This window comes from Phallusia mammillata, chromosome 4 (assembly GCF_965637545.1).
Source record: "Phallusia mammillata chromosome 4, kaPhaMamm4.hap1.1, whole genome shotgun sequence".
Taxonomy (NCBI): Eukaryota; Metazoa; Chordata; class Ascidiacea; order Phlebobranchia; family Ascidiidae; genus Phallusia; species Phallusia mammillata.
In genome coordinates, this window is record NC_137255.1 from 26,752,703 (window position 1) to 26,768,588 (window position 15,886).

The 15,886-nt window shown below is 36.8% G+C and overlaps 1 protein-coding gene across 1 annotated transcript; it reads right to left on the bottom strand.

Moving 5' to 3' along the window:
• Nucleotides 1-12,482: 12,482 nt before the first annotated feature.
• On the bottom strand, nt 12,483-14,899 carry LOC145223707 (protein NLRC5-like). Its single transcript, XM_080090101.1, has 3 exons — nt 14,702-14,899; nt 14,241-14,631; nt 12,483-14,119 (listed from the first exon to the last, which is right to left on the bottom strand). The coding sequence occupies exons 1-3, from the start codon at nt 14,897-14,899 to the stop codon at nt 12,483-12,485; spliced, it is 2,226 nt and encodes a 741-aa protein (XP_079946227.1).
• Between the last annotated feature and the right edge of the window lie 987 nt (nt 14,900-15,886).

Consider the following 15,886-nt stretch of genomic DNA (forward strand, 5'->3'; position numbering starts at 1 on the left):
GCGGGATTGGCGACTACCAGCAATATGCTGCCCATTGAAACAGTATTGTATGAACACTGTTTCGATTTCGCTACCTTGTGCAATGCCTCTCGACCAAACAGTAAATTTTACATGCTTTAGGTATAAAGCAAAAATGTTTCAAACGTGCGGAATTTTGGTGCCGACAAAACCCATTCACCCTAAACATGGCGAAAAAGCTGATGAAACTGTGCTTTAGTCCCATCAAGCAGTGGAACTTAAATGCAAACGTGGTCAAAGCTTCTGATAAGCAATGCGGCAGTGGTGTTACGCATCACGAAGTACGCGGATGTGATAATGCACTCAAGCGCGTCCAGTAGCGCCTAGAGTTCTTTGGTAAAACCCTGTCCGTGTTTTACTGGTTGGAAGCAAAAGAAAATTGGTTCTGCTTAATTGCTAATACTGCAGAGTAAACTGTTACATTATTTAATCAAATAAATAAACATCTTAATAACATATTTCTAACAACAATTTTGACTGAAACATCATGAGTTTATGAGGGCCAAAGACGAAACAAGCACATGGAAGTGCGATAAAATCAGGCGCAAACAAAATTTGACAGATTACTATTCTAAACACATTTGGTTAAAATCAGCGGTAATCGTATCGTAAGATCGTAACCTGTAAATTACTTTGGCTCGCCTGCTCGCTATTGACACCAAGCGACATAAATATGTGATTAACAAACACGGACAGCAAAAGGAAAATATTTGTTATTACCACAAATATTTGTTCAAATGGTGACCACCGAAGTTGGTCAAATTTCGAGTAGATTTATTGACGATAACATTTTGCTCGTAAAGTAGCATTCTGCATGACACACGCATAAGTAGTTCCTCAATTTTAAACACAAAACTATCAAATCAACGTGTACACACCAATATCAAAACCAACGTCAACATGGCTACTATTCCTAAAATGTAACCTCACAACATGAACTTGCCGATGAACGTGTAGACGTTTTAACAAGTTTTACTTTTCTTCAACTAAGGTAAATGTAGGTTTATGTAAAGTATCGCACGAATGCGCGTAGTTTGTTACAAAACAATCTAGCTAACCTACCGCACCTCGTATACTAGCAACTGAACAAGTAATTAATATTGAGATTCTTCTTAGTACACACTAAAAATGAAACCATTTAACACGCGTTATTTTCTCTTTTTTTTGAAAAGATAACCATTAGAGTGTTTCTTATGATATCGAGAAGCTGTCACTAACCGGCTGTAAGCTTTTGAAAGCCTATACTTTCAACCCCCAGCACAGGGTCACCAAGTACCGTCTCCGAAATTGAATGACCGGCGCCACAAAACAAGTCAATTAAACAAATAGGCGCAGAAAAACTTGTGCCCCAGGAAACACCGTGACAGTTGGCATGTTGCCATCAGCCACTTATGCTGTAACCACGCACTACCAATTTATACATAGCAGAATGTAGATGTATTTGCTCAGAAAGGAACTGAAAAAAGGAAATAAACTTGGACTAATGTAAACATCTGACGCATACATGAACAACGAATACAATAATATGCAACAAAATGTTATAGTGTATCGCTAGTTGGTGCTACACGACAAACGCCCGAAAATCGCCTTTGTGTTCTTCTCTTTGTGTTAAAAGGTAAAGTGGAGCCAGAAATCAAAACAGCACCACAGTGACAAAAATGCATACACAGGATTAGGGGCGGTAACGGTGAAAACAAGGCCCAGTTTGCAAATCAAAATTTGGAAACCTAAACTAAAGAAAACAAGAAAAAATGAATTACCTATTTAACACATCACATTAGTAATTTTTAACAGCACTGTAGGCGTTTGCTGACATCAATATTTTAAATTTGTCCAACAAGGCGAAGTAAGTAAGAACTTTCGCAAATTAAACATTTTGGTAGTTCTGTTTGCTGGCTGAAGGTTTTACGACTCAACACAATTTTCATACTATTGTTTGAAACGGGCTGATCCTCAAACATCAAAACCACAAACGAGAAAGGAAAACGTTTATCACGGGTGGTGGCGCCCAGGAGCAGGCCAACATTAGAGCAGCAAAGATGTATGTGAGGCTTTTATAGACAAGTGACATTAAACCGACACATGAAAACGGGGTTGATATTTTTGTGGTTGAGTAAATAAACCAAACAAAAACAGATACTTCGGAACACAATATATAGATCTGTTCATAAGTTTAATTGTAAAAATAACGGCCCAAATAGAGGTAAAAAGCGACATGTTTATCACTTATAATCGCATGAGCATTTATCGAAACTTTTGAAAAAAATAAAGCATTCTTGTAAGCGCCTCATTTAAAAAAACAAAACATATTACTTAAACAAGAGACAAAGATTTTACTTGAGTCGACTGTACAGAAGGAAGTGACTTACTGTTTTATATCGGGCTCATCCTCATGGAAGAAGAATCCGAAAAACAAACAGAAGAACAGAAGTAAAAAACAAATTGCAATAAAGCACGAATGGCGACCTAAAAATATCGGGACACAAACTGCATTTCGTTACCTTACACTGCAAAAAAGTGTATATTCAAAAAATGAAAACACTACTTTTGTGATTTGCATATTTTAACAGTGTTGTAAGAGTTCTATAAAAGACAGATTTACGTCAGCAACATGAAGAACCCGAATTCTTGCTTGTATCGTTCGGCAATAATATAGTTACCAGTACATCGAGATGGTTTTATGCATAAAATTCAAGTGACTTTGGTTTAGTTGTTACCAAATAATCTCTTCGTCGTATTTAGAGACGAACAACACCTCGCGACTTTGATCTGATGAAATTCTTCCCTGCTTTTGCAAAGTCGTTTTCCCGAACCCGCAAATCGCTGATGTTGTGAACACATCGAGCCAATGAGTCCACACTTTCATCTGTCAGGTTGTTGCAAGACAGATCAAGAAATTCCATCTAAATGATACAACTGATAAGCAAAAAGAAAACCAATTAAAAGTTCGTGATATCATTTTATCACGTAATCGTACGTAAACAGCATGGTGAGAGGACATCAAAACAACGAGTTACAAACATGTATTTTTTTGAAACTTAGCCAGGTGTTATTTCTCACAATACACCAGTAGTGGTACGACTTTCAAATAATATTTTTCAGTTGTTTGTTGTTGACATCAGCAAATTCAGCTGCGCATTATTTTATAACTGTTGTGTTTTGCCTTCCTTATTTGTTTCAATTATTTGCTGTTTTTCTTACGCTTACATCGCGACTGACACTGGTGTGACAGTTTTAAGAACTGCGTTTATCACTTAAGTTGGATTTGAGCTTCGGGTTTTACATTGGCCACATTGAGCTGCGATTGTTTTGCTCTAACACAATGTGTCAAACAAAGTCGAAAAAGCGAAACCGAAACACGTTTATGGAGTTGAAATCACATCGTAAGTGTGAAACCTTCGCCCAAACCGAAATTGCGCGTGATAAAATAAAACGACATGGCATTGCTGCGCAAATATTGTTGACTTCATATCACCAAATTTAGAATTCTAAACGAATAACCTACTGCCAACCATTGTTTATAATTGCAGCACATTAGGGTCTGTATTTCTTGTTTAAAACTAAAACCGATTATTTCGGGGTTTAAGGAATGAAAATATGTAAATTCTAATAAAAAGAAAGAAAATTCTTTAAAATACCATTACACTAACCAACAAAGCATGAAACTCCTAGAATATGTACTTTAGTACAGTCGTTTTGGTGAACTGCAGGCTCATTCGGCATTAAATTCGGTACAATAGCTAACATTTGGGAAAATTTAAATCAATTTAAAGCACTCTTTCTTGACCAAACGAGCGTTACACACCAGCGCTAGACAGAAAAAAAGAAAAGAAAAAAAAACAAAGAAAAAAAATACGGACAAAAATAATATGTGTCTCCTTTAGAAAAATTTGATGTTTATTCGTGACCGGGAAAGACAAACGCAATCTTTACACAAATGCTATATGTACAAGTCTTTACACAAACGCAATATAATGTCACTTGCAGTGCTAAAGCGTTTTCGGGTGTGGTTATCAGCAAAAAAATGTGCTGATTATTTTCAATAGTAACAAAATCTTTGAAAGTCAATGGGTATCCTGTATGAAATCAGTTTATTCTGTACCACGTAAATATGCAAAACTTTTAAATATTTTTTTCCTTAAGACTGTTCACGCGCGTACAACAAAATTACTTACAGGTTTCCTTAGTTGCAGTACAGAATCGGAGAGTTGTCTCACTCCTTCACTTCCAATGTTACATTCTCGCAGGTCCAGCATTTTAATATTGCGAAGGCAACGAGCCAATAAAGATGCACCCACATCACCGAAATAGTTGTCGGAGAGGACTAAACTCTTCAGCTGATGTTAAAGCAAAACATCATGTTAATTTGTAACATAGCAAACGTGGGAAAACAAAAATGTGTCGTTTGTTAGGTTAATAGAGGTCAAGTTACAGTCTATTGCTGTAAATGCTGATTCGTACAGTTTAATGGTTTTGCATTTGTGTAGCGCTTGAAAGCTAACTCGAAAGGTAAGATTATAGCTTTAGAAATGATGATATAACATCACAATGATAGAAACAAACTGATGGGCCCCCACACATGCAAAGTTGTAAATAATGCATTTCAAGAGATAACCATGTGAAGGTCGGGTGTTGAAAGGTAAACCACAGTGATCGGCACTGGGCTAAAATATCAATACTTAATTCAAACTTGTTTAGAAAATAAACCCATTTTTGGGGTCTAGTGGGGTAAATATTGGGGCTACAAGGTGAAACACATCAATCGAAACCTACAAATAGCATATTCTACATCAGTGTTTCTCAACCTATGGGTTGTTTACTTCAAGTTTAACTTTTGATGCGTGTCCTTTATAGAATCAATGTACTCTGTCACTAAAATCACTAAAAATAAGAAACAGGATTTTTATAATTGTTTGCGAGCAAGAATAAAAATTTCTTACAGGTTTTTCCAGTAGCAGTACAGAAATGCTGAGTTGTCTCACTCCTTCAGTTCCGATGATGCACCAACTCAGATCCAGCTCTTCGATATTGTAAAGACAGTGACTCAACAAAGTTGCACCCGCATCACGGATATTGTTGTGGGAGAGATCGAGTTTCTTTAGCTAATGTTAAAGCAAAATATCACATGTCAATTCGTAACAAAGCCTACATAAGAAATCAACAATGTGAGGTTTCTTAGGGTAATGCAGGTCAACTTACAGTATATTGCTGTAAAACCTGTGAAGTTCGTTTTTCCGATTCGCACAGGTTCGTGCTTTAGCATTTGTGTAGCGCTTAAAAGCTTACTCGAATTGTAAGGTAGGTATTCGAAATGATGATTTAACATCAATGGTGGACACCTCGGTCGTTACATTTTTGTTGCGAAATTTCGTTTTTTTTAATATTTGCGACAAGAAATGTGCTAATCTTCCGGACCATGTATGCGCTTGAATAGCGTTTCACTGCTCGCAGTAAGTAATTTTACATGCAACATCATATCGCATATTTTGTTTCATGTGAGCTATGCAGAGTTAAAATCAAAAAACTCGTATGGGACGTCGAAACTTATTCTTAAAAATCTGCTGAAAGACCAACATTTGTTAAACAACTTACTTTATGGAACACATATCATATGATCAAATTAAAATCACTGGTATGTGGAGAATCGTTTTTAAATAACTCGCCAGACACCAGGTGACACCATGCGCAAAAAAATATTCATGTCATAACACGCCCAAAGCTAGTGCTTGAATGCATAAGTAGATAAGGAAATACCGAACCGTTGAACATAACAAATACAACGCGCGTTCATTGTTTGCACAAAAATAACAGTTCAAATTGTTTTTCTATTTAATGCTGTATTGGATAATATTTTTCAGCAATATTTTTCCCCACCGCCTTTTAACATGAATTAAAAAATCCCGTCTGTTTTTCGGTTTGATTTTGTGTAATTACTGTTGGTGTTAATGAAAAAGATGGGTAAGTGACTGCTTGATTCATTTCGTTGCTTTATGTTTGTCGTGTATTGAAATAACACACTGTGTCAACACACGGTTACTTACGTCATACATAGTTTCTTATTCCGGGTATATGTTGTCTATACACAAAATACACCGTCGATGATAAGTGTAAACCTCAACAAAACAAAGCTTAAGTTATTTTTTTGTTTAAGAAATTACAGCCTCTTTGTAAAATGTTCTGTAAATAAATATCCTGTCATCCCTGGGATCTAAAACCCATTACAGCAAGGTTAAAGTTTAATAGAGCCTGACCAAAATAAATATAAATAAATTTTCATTTAGGGCTTTCCTGTAGTGAGCTCAATGCTTTAAGGAACTGGAGTCATTCGTCGTCGAATGTAGGTTCTGTATTTTTTATTCGTTACTTTGAAGTATGTTGCGCAGTGTACAAATGTTTGTTTTAAACCGGAATTTAATTCTTTAGTCAATGGTTATTTTGTTTCGTGCAGGTCCAATTTATTGTGTTTGTGTGGCGCTTAAAAGGTTTGCGTAAATTATGATGAAATCATTGGCTTACAAAACATTTATCGCTTTCACTTTGTCCAATGTACCGCTGGTGTAAAAATTTGTTTTGTGCCGTGTGTTGCACACAGTATTTAAAAAAAACCACATTAGGTCTTTCAAACTCACAATAGGAGAAGGAGAACACAAGATATCCAAGTTATGAGTTTATTAAACACGACCATCTTGTAACGCCCGACAGTATTATACCCGGGTTTAAATTTATTACAGCTAAAAGTAAGTAATAAGTAATGAACGACACTCCCGTATTAAGCGAAAAGAATTTGCTCGTACCGTACTCGTACCAATGCCTATTAAAATAGTTGGAAATGAATTTTGTCAAATGCGAGCAAACTTGTTCATGATACTCAAGATACAAAATAGTTTGCAACGGGGTTTAAGTTTTGTCCAAAATAAAGAAATTAATTAATGGGTTGTGTTCAACCTGGTACGGTATGGTGGTACGGTACGCTTTTGGTACGGTGGTACGCTCTAGTGAAGGACCGTACCACGTACCGTACCCGTACCTCAGCTTTCTTTGCGTACCGTACCTACGTACCGTACTTTTTGATGAAATTTGCTGCGTACCGTACCTTACTATCGGAGCGTACTGTACCCTACTGCCATCTTTGGATATACGTCGATCGCACTGAAAGTGTTAGACATCAACATTTAGGAAAAATACAGATGTTCATTTATACATCAGTTGAAACCTACTTTTTCTAATATCCCGAATGTCAAATATTAATGGTTCATTAAAAGTTTGTGATGCACCCTTGTATACCATTTCGTACCGGTCCACCCCATGCATATTTTGGACCGTGCACACCGGTTGAAGAGCATTGTCCTAGGGCAGTATGTTACAACACAGATAAGAGTGGTCCATGATAACTTTTTGGGTGGTCCACAAGACTTCCACCAAATTTGGTGATAAACTAGAGATGATTGCATTTTACATTTTAAAGAAGTATCGAAATGTTAGCTGTTATAATTATATCCCACTTCTTGAAAATCGGTTTTAAAGTAATATGTTTCAAGCCTAAATTGTTGTTTCGTATGCTTACTTCTTGCCTAACATTGCTCAAAAATGAAATGGTCCACGACATTATGTTTACTGGCCCAGTGGTCCATGGCCTGAAATGAGTTGAGAACCAGTGCTATAGGAGATCCAGTCCAGGGTGATTTGCCAACGTTCGTTTGACAAACGCAGGTATAAGTATTTATAAAAGCAAAAGAAAATTGGGTAAATCTAATTGCCGTTGGTTACAATTGCCGCATTTTCTTTTTATCGGTTTGTTGGAATGATCATACAGTCTTCTTTTGAAAGTTTTGATTAAACAAAGCACCAAGCTTGACTTTAGTACGGCATTGGCTAGTATAAGAAGTTGTAAACAAAACAAAGTTCGAGAAATACTCGTTGGCTAAACAAACTCAGTTTGTTTGCATGAATACCAAAGCCCGTTTATCACGCAGGGCAAAATCAGTTACAAATTTACAATGAATTTTACGAAAAAACCCTCGAAACCGGGCCTTTTTACAGCGAAATCGAAACCAATTTATTGCCAACACCTGAATCAATTCCGCTAAATACTCACTTCCTAACAATAATGCTCAATTAAAAAATAAAAAGTTAATTTTGGACATTTTTTGGACAAAAATTATTTAAATATTTTAGCGAAATTACTAATACGTATGGGCACATCAATAAAGAGTGTTTCAGGCACGTTCAAACCAGAGTATGTATAAAACACAAGTAATCCAACCTATTGTTATGCGATACAGCCCCAAGGATGGACGCCATTTTGTGTCCAAATTAATACAGCAGGTATAGGGAATTAAAAAACACATAAATTGTCTGATTTTTACAAATTGTTGGCTTTAAACGCTAATTTAATAGGCCAAATCGAATAAAACTTTTGAGTTCTATCATTTGAGCGTGATAATGCACGCTGAATGCAAATATTTAAAGTTTTCATAAAAAATAAGATGCCAAATTTACATGAAAAAGGGTAATTTGGCTTGTAATATTCGTTAAATTTTAGAATGAGAAATTTTCGTTTAATGTGGCCAATCAAATTCGGGTTTAAGCTATCCAGTTTGTAAAAATCAGACAATTTATGTGTTATTTTCCTATATTCGCTGTATCATTTTCGACACAAAATGGCTCCATAGGCTTTATTGCGTAACAATAGGTTGGAGAACTAGTGTTTTATATAAACTTTGGTTAACACTAAGTAAAACAACGTAAGGGCTGCTACATAACATTGTATGGCATTTGTCACAGTGTCAAATAAAGTAAAATCCCCTAAAGAGGAAAGTAAACTTGTGTAGCAGTGTGCATAGTTTTTTTTACAAGGTCGCATTTAGTGATGAGATATTACTCTTTTTTATCGTTGATTGGGGTAATAAATGAACTTTTACTGATTTTTGCAAACTGGTGAGCTTTAACGCGATTACGCTTAGCAAACTTAAATGAAACTTTTGGGCTCTATCCTTTAAGCGTAATAATGCATGCTGAATGCTAATATTTAAAGTCTACTTGAAAATTACTCTGGCATAATCACAAGATAATATTTCAAAATTTCTTACAGGTTTTTCCAGTCGCAGTAAAGCATCGCAGAGTTGTCTCACTCCTTCGCTTTCGATGTTGCAGTTTGCAAGCTCAAACTTTTCGATATTATGAAGACAACGGGCCAATAAAGATGCACCCAAATCGCCGATCTTGTTCCCGGAGAGGGCGAGTCTTTTTAGCTGATGTTAAAGCAAAATATCACATGTCAATTCGTAACAAAGCAAATATGAGAAATCAACAAAGTGGCGTTTGTTAGGTTAATGCAAGTTAAGTTTCTACATATTTCTGTAAACCAAGGTTCGGGATTAATTTTTGAAGAGGGCACCAAAAAACTGACTTGTTTGATGGCAGAACCAACAACAACTTAACCTTAATTCTTCTGTATTTTTAGTATTATTTTCCCAATTGCTTTCAATATTACGCTAAAATTTCAAAACCCGAAATTTTTGTTCTGTTTGACCAATCAAATTCGCGTTTAAGCTCTTCAGTTTGTAAAAATTAAACTATAAATGTGTTTTTCCTCCTATTCGCCCTGTATTATGAACACAAATCGCTTCATAGGGCCTATGACATAGGCTTTATCACGGAACAATGGGTTCCCAGATAAACTTGTTCAAAGTGTTATCCCCGTGTCAAGTTTAATGGTGTCTGTGTTATCTTCGGGTTATGTTACGATATCGAGTGTTGTTTTTTCGCCGATGTTTCAAAGAAAATTTGCCAACATATGCTTAGATTATTAATAGCAAATCAAGCATGTTTTGAGAGATGGGTTTTAAATGCTTAAACAAATAATAAGAAAACGAACAAGTAACATTTAAATTAAATGTGTGGTTTGCACTGTAAGCTGGTGTCCAAGGCCTGCAGTGCGCAACAGGCAAAACTTTCAATATTGTTATTTAATCCAGAAACTTGTAAAAGAATGAAATGTAAACCACTTGTGCGATTTGGCCAATTGTTTTTTCGGTAACTGGTAGAATTATTGCAGCGAAACTGATTGATTCGCTCAGCCAAAAGATGTTTGCCTACAAGCAATAAACATTAATCCAGAAATTTAAACACAACGCAATTCAAATAACGGTGTTGCCACATCGCTAAATTAAGTTTTACATCACCGCCTTTGTTACATTAAAACCTCTTCTGTGACGAAACAATTCATAATATACGCGTAACAGTCAAATTGGAAGGCTATTGTCTACCAGTTATCATGATTGGTTCATTTGCTATAAAACGTGTCAGGGTAAGGTGTGTTCACTGTTGCTTCAGTTAAAATCGTTAGAACCAGGGATTCGAACCGGAACTGAACCCGAACCCGCTAACTGGTTTAAACAGTTAATTTTATTACACCCGAACCGCTAATTACGATTTTCTGAAAACCCAAACCGGAGTTGAACCCCATATTTTGTTTGGGGTTGGACCCAAACCGGAAACAAACCAGTAAAAAAATGAATATCACTTTTAGGGCGTCTTAAAAGAGACAACACTTATAGGGCGTGTCAAAAATAACAGTGCACGGACAAAATTATTTTGGAGTTTGATAAGGCCATGTAGATGGTGGGTAGATTTAAATTAAAACGAATAAAAAATTGGAACGGATTGAAAAACGCAAACCGGTTCGGACCAGAAAATTAGCCCAAACCGGAACAAAACCCGAACCCGAAAAAATACATTTTCAAAAACCTGAACCGAACCCTATGTGTATATGTGTACCAAACAGTTTTTAAAGAAAATGTAAAAATAGCGAATGTCTGACACAGTAGTGGGCAACTCTTAACTGTGTTCGAAAAATTGGCATATTTGGAGGCTTTTTAAACAAGTCCGTTTATTTCACAGCAATAAACATTTCGAGTAATTAGATTGTTCGGTTACAGTAATGTTATCTAACCTTTCTTGGCTGATGGATATTTAAACTAGACAAAAACTATGCGATAACATGTGGCTAATTCACAACTGATCTCAGCAAAGCTAATATCGGCCGTTTCATTCAATAAATCAGAGTAAAATGTCACTGAACGTTGTCTTAACAAACAATACCGAAGTAATAAAACATTGTAAAAATGATTGTCAACGCTCCTAAACGTACAGATGGCACCCCTGGAAAAATTAGAACAAAAGCACTAAATGCCTATCCTGTACGTAATAATAGTATTTTGACCCAGGCAACAACTCAAAATTGTCACCAACATTTTCCCTGTAATTTTTCGCATACATAGGATAAGTTACTTACAGGCGTTTTCAGTTGCAGTACAGAATCGCAGAGTAGTCCGATTATATCGCTTCCGATGTTGCATTCCATTAGCACAATCACCTTGATTTTGTGAAGACAACGAGCCAACGAAATTGCACCCAGACCACCGATCTTGTTGTTGGAAAGATCGAGATTTTTAAGCTGAGGTTGAATTAACAACAAACACATGTTAACACATGACAAAGCAGACATAAAAACACTACAAATATCACAGTGGCCAATTCTGACCTTCAAATATGTGCTTTCGTTTATCTTTTAAATTATTGTGACTTGGTGAACAAGCCATAGCTGACTTTCCTTTAGGCAACACGCAATGTTTAAGCTTATATGCCTGGCAGCAATAGCTTACATACGCAATATTCAAATAAAACTAATCATCACGTCCAAAATTGCATGCCCCTATTATGTATGTAATACAGTTGGACATTTTAGGCAGTTGAAATGAAAAACATTGTAAAATTTAGAGCAGATATATATTGATACTAGTTCTTTTTTTAGAAGGTAGATGAATCTCCCCATAAGTTAAAGCATTACGACAAAATTACTTTGCCTACTCCCGCGTTCTGTGCCTAATGTTTGCATTTAATAAATGAAAGGACAAACGTGCATTTTACACATCAGGTAAATCTTTAAAATTACGTGAAAGTACCAAGTACCTTCGCGAAGAAAAAATAGTATCTTACTTCCTTTTCTGACGTTGGCAATTTTTATGTGTCGATTATTTGACAAACTAAAGTATCACAAGCTGTCAAAGCGTAACACAGTTGGTGACGTCACATATCATAGAGTTACGTAACAACAATGTAACAAATAACTCACTGCCATCTTTAGCAACTACCTTAAACAAAGTTTTTAAACTCTATTTACTTGCAGGAACTTAGGTTAAATGATTTAACGAGATAGTTACAACATTTTTTAAACCAAGGTTGCAAACTTTTACATTCACCCGATTGGAACATTGTTTGCTACAGCGCAAATTAAACCACATCAATATCGGTTAGCTCTGTGATGAAGGAAAAGTTATTAAACTAATTTTGATTTAATCAGACAGGTTGTCATTCATATCATACTAGATTTAATTATGCTGTAAAGATTCAGCATTCTGCTATTTAAAACATGGTTCTGGAAGCAAAAATTACATTCCTAATCACAGTAATACCGGGTTAGCTCTGTGTCTGAGCACGAAGGAAAGGTTTTCGATGTCATCAGGAAGGAGAGATGAATCAACGAGGTCGAGCTCATCAGGTAGTAAGGAGGCGATAGATGAAGCAATTTCATTTGACTCATGAGCCCAGCTGCATACTCGCTTTATGTTTGTTGTGCTCATTTCAGTCAATAATTCGGTCAGCCAGAACTTCTTGAGTGACCAATCTTCACTAGAACTTGCATCAACAAGGGTTTCAAGTCTATTGAAAACCGAAGAATCGCAGATTCCGAAGACAAACTTGGAAACAACTTCCCATTTGTCCTCGGTTAGATGTTTCTTTTGCTTCTGAAATTCCTTCAAGGGCATGATCATCATCAGATAGAAGGCGGCGAAAAACTCCTGCCAGGTGAGGTGAGAAAAATATCTTAATTTGTGTCCGTCTAATATCGTTAGCTTGAGATTCACTTGCTTTGTTACTGATGTGGTAAGGAAGGCGTCGGCTGTCAAAGATTTAATTTTAGCTCTCTTAAAGTCCTTGTCTTTAAATACCAATTTGCCTTTGAGAAATGCATCCCAGGCCATTTTAGCCAGTTTGTCCAATTCGCATTCTTGGCCCTGCATATGATCTGTTGTTACATATTGGCTACAAGTAAAAGCAAAAACTCGCGTGAGTGAAACAAACTGAATATCCCCATCGTAATTCACCAGGTAGTTGAGGGTCAATATAAAATTGACCGGAACATAGCAGTACGCAAATACATTAGGGTTTTGGGTCAGTTTTTGATGTATAACATCATATTTTTCGCCACATAGCTGACGTCCGAGTTGATTCTGTGATGTTGGAGTTAAACCAAGTATCTGAACTATAAACGTGGGTCGATATGAAGGATGGAGCTTGTATAGTTGAGCTGGTCGTGAGGTAATCATCTTTCGAGCACGTGGAAGCAAGTTTCCCCCTGCTAAATGCTTCAAGTAACTTTCTGCAGTATTTTTTCCATGTACCAGAGGTTTCGAAACCAAACTGGAAAATGATTTGAATGCTGCCTCATCTAAACCATCGAAAATGATCAAAACGTGAGGGTCACTGCAAATGGCGGCGAGTATAAATGTTGCCTCATCAGGTGTGCAGATCCAATCCGATAACATGGTGGAAATAAGAAACTGGAGGAACGTCATCTTAGCCTGGAAGTCAATGAGCCTGATCACAATGTAAAAGATAAACGATACTTTTCTACACAATTGTCCATCTAATGCTTGGAGGGCCCACTTTTTTGCTGAGGTGGTTTTTCCTATTCCAGCTTGTCCAACTACACCAACTACATTCCCATGTTTATCAATGTAGTTTTGTTTTGCTTCCCTTTCATGCGGTTTGAACTTTTTCTCCGCCTCTTGTTGTGCAATCTGTTTTGCACGAGGGAACAATTCCTCACTGGTAATGCCACTTTCTGGTGTTTTGTAAAGTTCCTTTCTTCGGTGATAATGTCCTTCTGCTAGAAATTCGTCTCCAATTTGTTGTGGTTTGTTGACCATGGCAACGGGGACGGGTTCTATAGCTCGGTCTAAAAACTCTGCTAGTGTCGATTCCTCACTGGCGATGGCTTTGACCTCTCTTTTTAGTAGAGATTTCAGTTGTATACCTAAACAAGATACATTCTGTGAAGCACTAATAGCATCAAGCCAGTTTAATTTACGGTATTTTATTCAGTAGTAGATTTACTAATTTTGTATTTTAACTAACAACAAACAAACCCATCTCACAGTTTTTATTTTCATTGGCTTGTGTTGTTTGCTGATTTTTATTTGGTAATACATGGGCTGCTGTTGATTGACTTGTCGCTGTCCTAGGTGTTGTTGCTGTAAGACCTAGAGTTTCTGGTTCTGCATCCATAGTTGATGTCGACTGGTTGCGGCATGTCTGTGGTTGATGTGATGTGGGCGGAGTTTCATTAAATGACTTTGGTGAGGTCTCCTCCTCCAAAGCAACTGGTGCAGGTGGTTGTGTTGAAGTGTGAGGTTGTTCATGTATATGCTGAACCGTTTGTTGTTGCTGGACAGTATAGAAATGTTGATGAAGTTCTACTGGTGCGTTGAACACTGGTCCAGTTGTGTGGGTGATTGTGTCTCCGAACTGTGGCGCCTCCGCTTTATGCTGTAAAACATACCAACGTGTTTAACAACAACATAAACTCTGTGTTTTTCTTCCCTACAATATTTATAACTTGGTTTTCTTGATCGACTGGACCCAATCGAGCTGGATGAGTTTGGGGTACAACATCTCTTGATTGTTCGGGTAGAGGAACAACTTCACCAGATTGTTGAGAACCTTGAGGCAGTCTTGTGTTAAGTTTACGGTCAACTGATTCTTGAGTCGAGTTAACAGTAGGATAAGAACTTTCATTTCGAGGTTGGTTTTCCATGTTTTTTGACATGCTTACAGGCATAAAATCATCAAACTTGATAAAGCCTGTATGTTGTAAACAAGAACCCATAAGTTACATTAACAAATGAAATTAAATATTTAGGTGGCATGAGTTGTATGTAATTATAGGACAGTGTGCTATACCGAAAGCTCTGTCGCGTTGTTTCACAGCAAACCAATATTGTACACCACCAACAGCTTGTAGCAAGTGTAGATAGAACGGAAGTACAAAAACTAATTAAATTGTACGGTGATTTGCTGTAAGCCAAATAAAATCCCAAATTGGTAAGAGAGAGGTCGCTACTCAAACACTAACTCTAATTTACCAGGCTACCGATGAAACAGATCAAAATCGGTTTAAGTGGCGTGCGCACTGCAGGGAAAGTATTTCTTATGTCAACTTACAGCTCTCAATTTGATGCTTCCTGCGGTTCCAATGTGACCGCGCCTATTTCGTAAACATAGCAACTACCCGACGCTGAGGCAACAACAAAGTAGTACAAACAGGCAAAATTGCCTGGCTCCTGATTTACGACGACAGAATCCGTTTTGCAAACAACGGGGCTGTTTGTCGTGCAGCGCCGCAAATTTACAAAGCTGTAAATAACTTGGGTAGCGACGCTGTAAACATTGTATACTTCCATAGGCGTTTTACAGATAAAGTTGGCAATTGCAGAATCTCGCAATAAAACCAGTCGAAACGATTCTTTTTTATTGCCCAAAAGTTATTCTTTAGCCTGCGCTCATAAGGTTTCTGAACCCTGGTTTACCATTCCGCAACTGTTTCCGAAATACCACTATTTTCCTTCGCACAAATAAAAGAGGCAATTTAAATCTGTTATTAACAAGTCATAAAAATATTTTGGTTAAAAGTTAACTGATACATTGACCCTCTTTGCGACAAATAAAAAATGGTTTGCCACAAAAATATCTAATTTTTTTGAATGGTTTGTGACAAATAAAAGCTCAACACAAACCACCAATT

Coding starts and splice junctions, on each gene's coding strand:
- LOC145223707 (XM_080090101.1), bottom strand. CDS start 14,899: ATGGAAAACCAACCTCGAAATGAAAGTTCTTATCCTACTGTTAACTCG. Junction 14,632..14,701: donor CAGTCGATCAAGAAAACCAA/GTTATAAATATT, acceptor TATGTTTTACAG/CATAAAGCGGAGGCGCCACA. Junction 14,120..14,240: donor AGCCAATGAAAATAAAAACT/GTGAGATGGGTT, acceptor TATCTTGTTTAG/GTATACAACTGAAATCTCTA.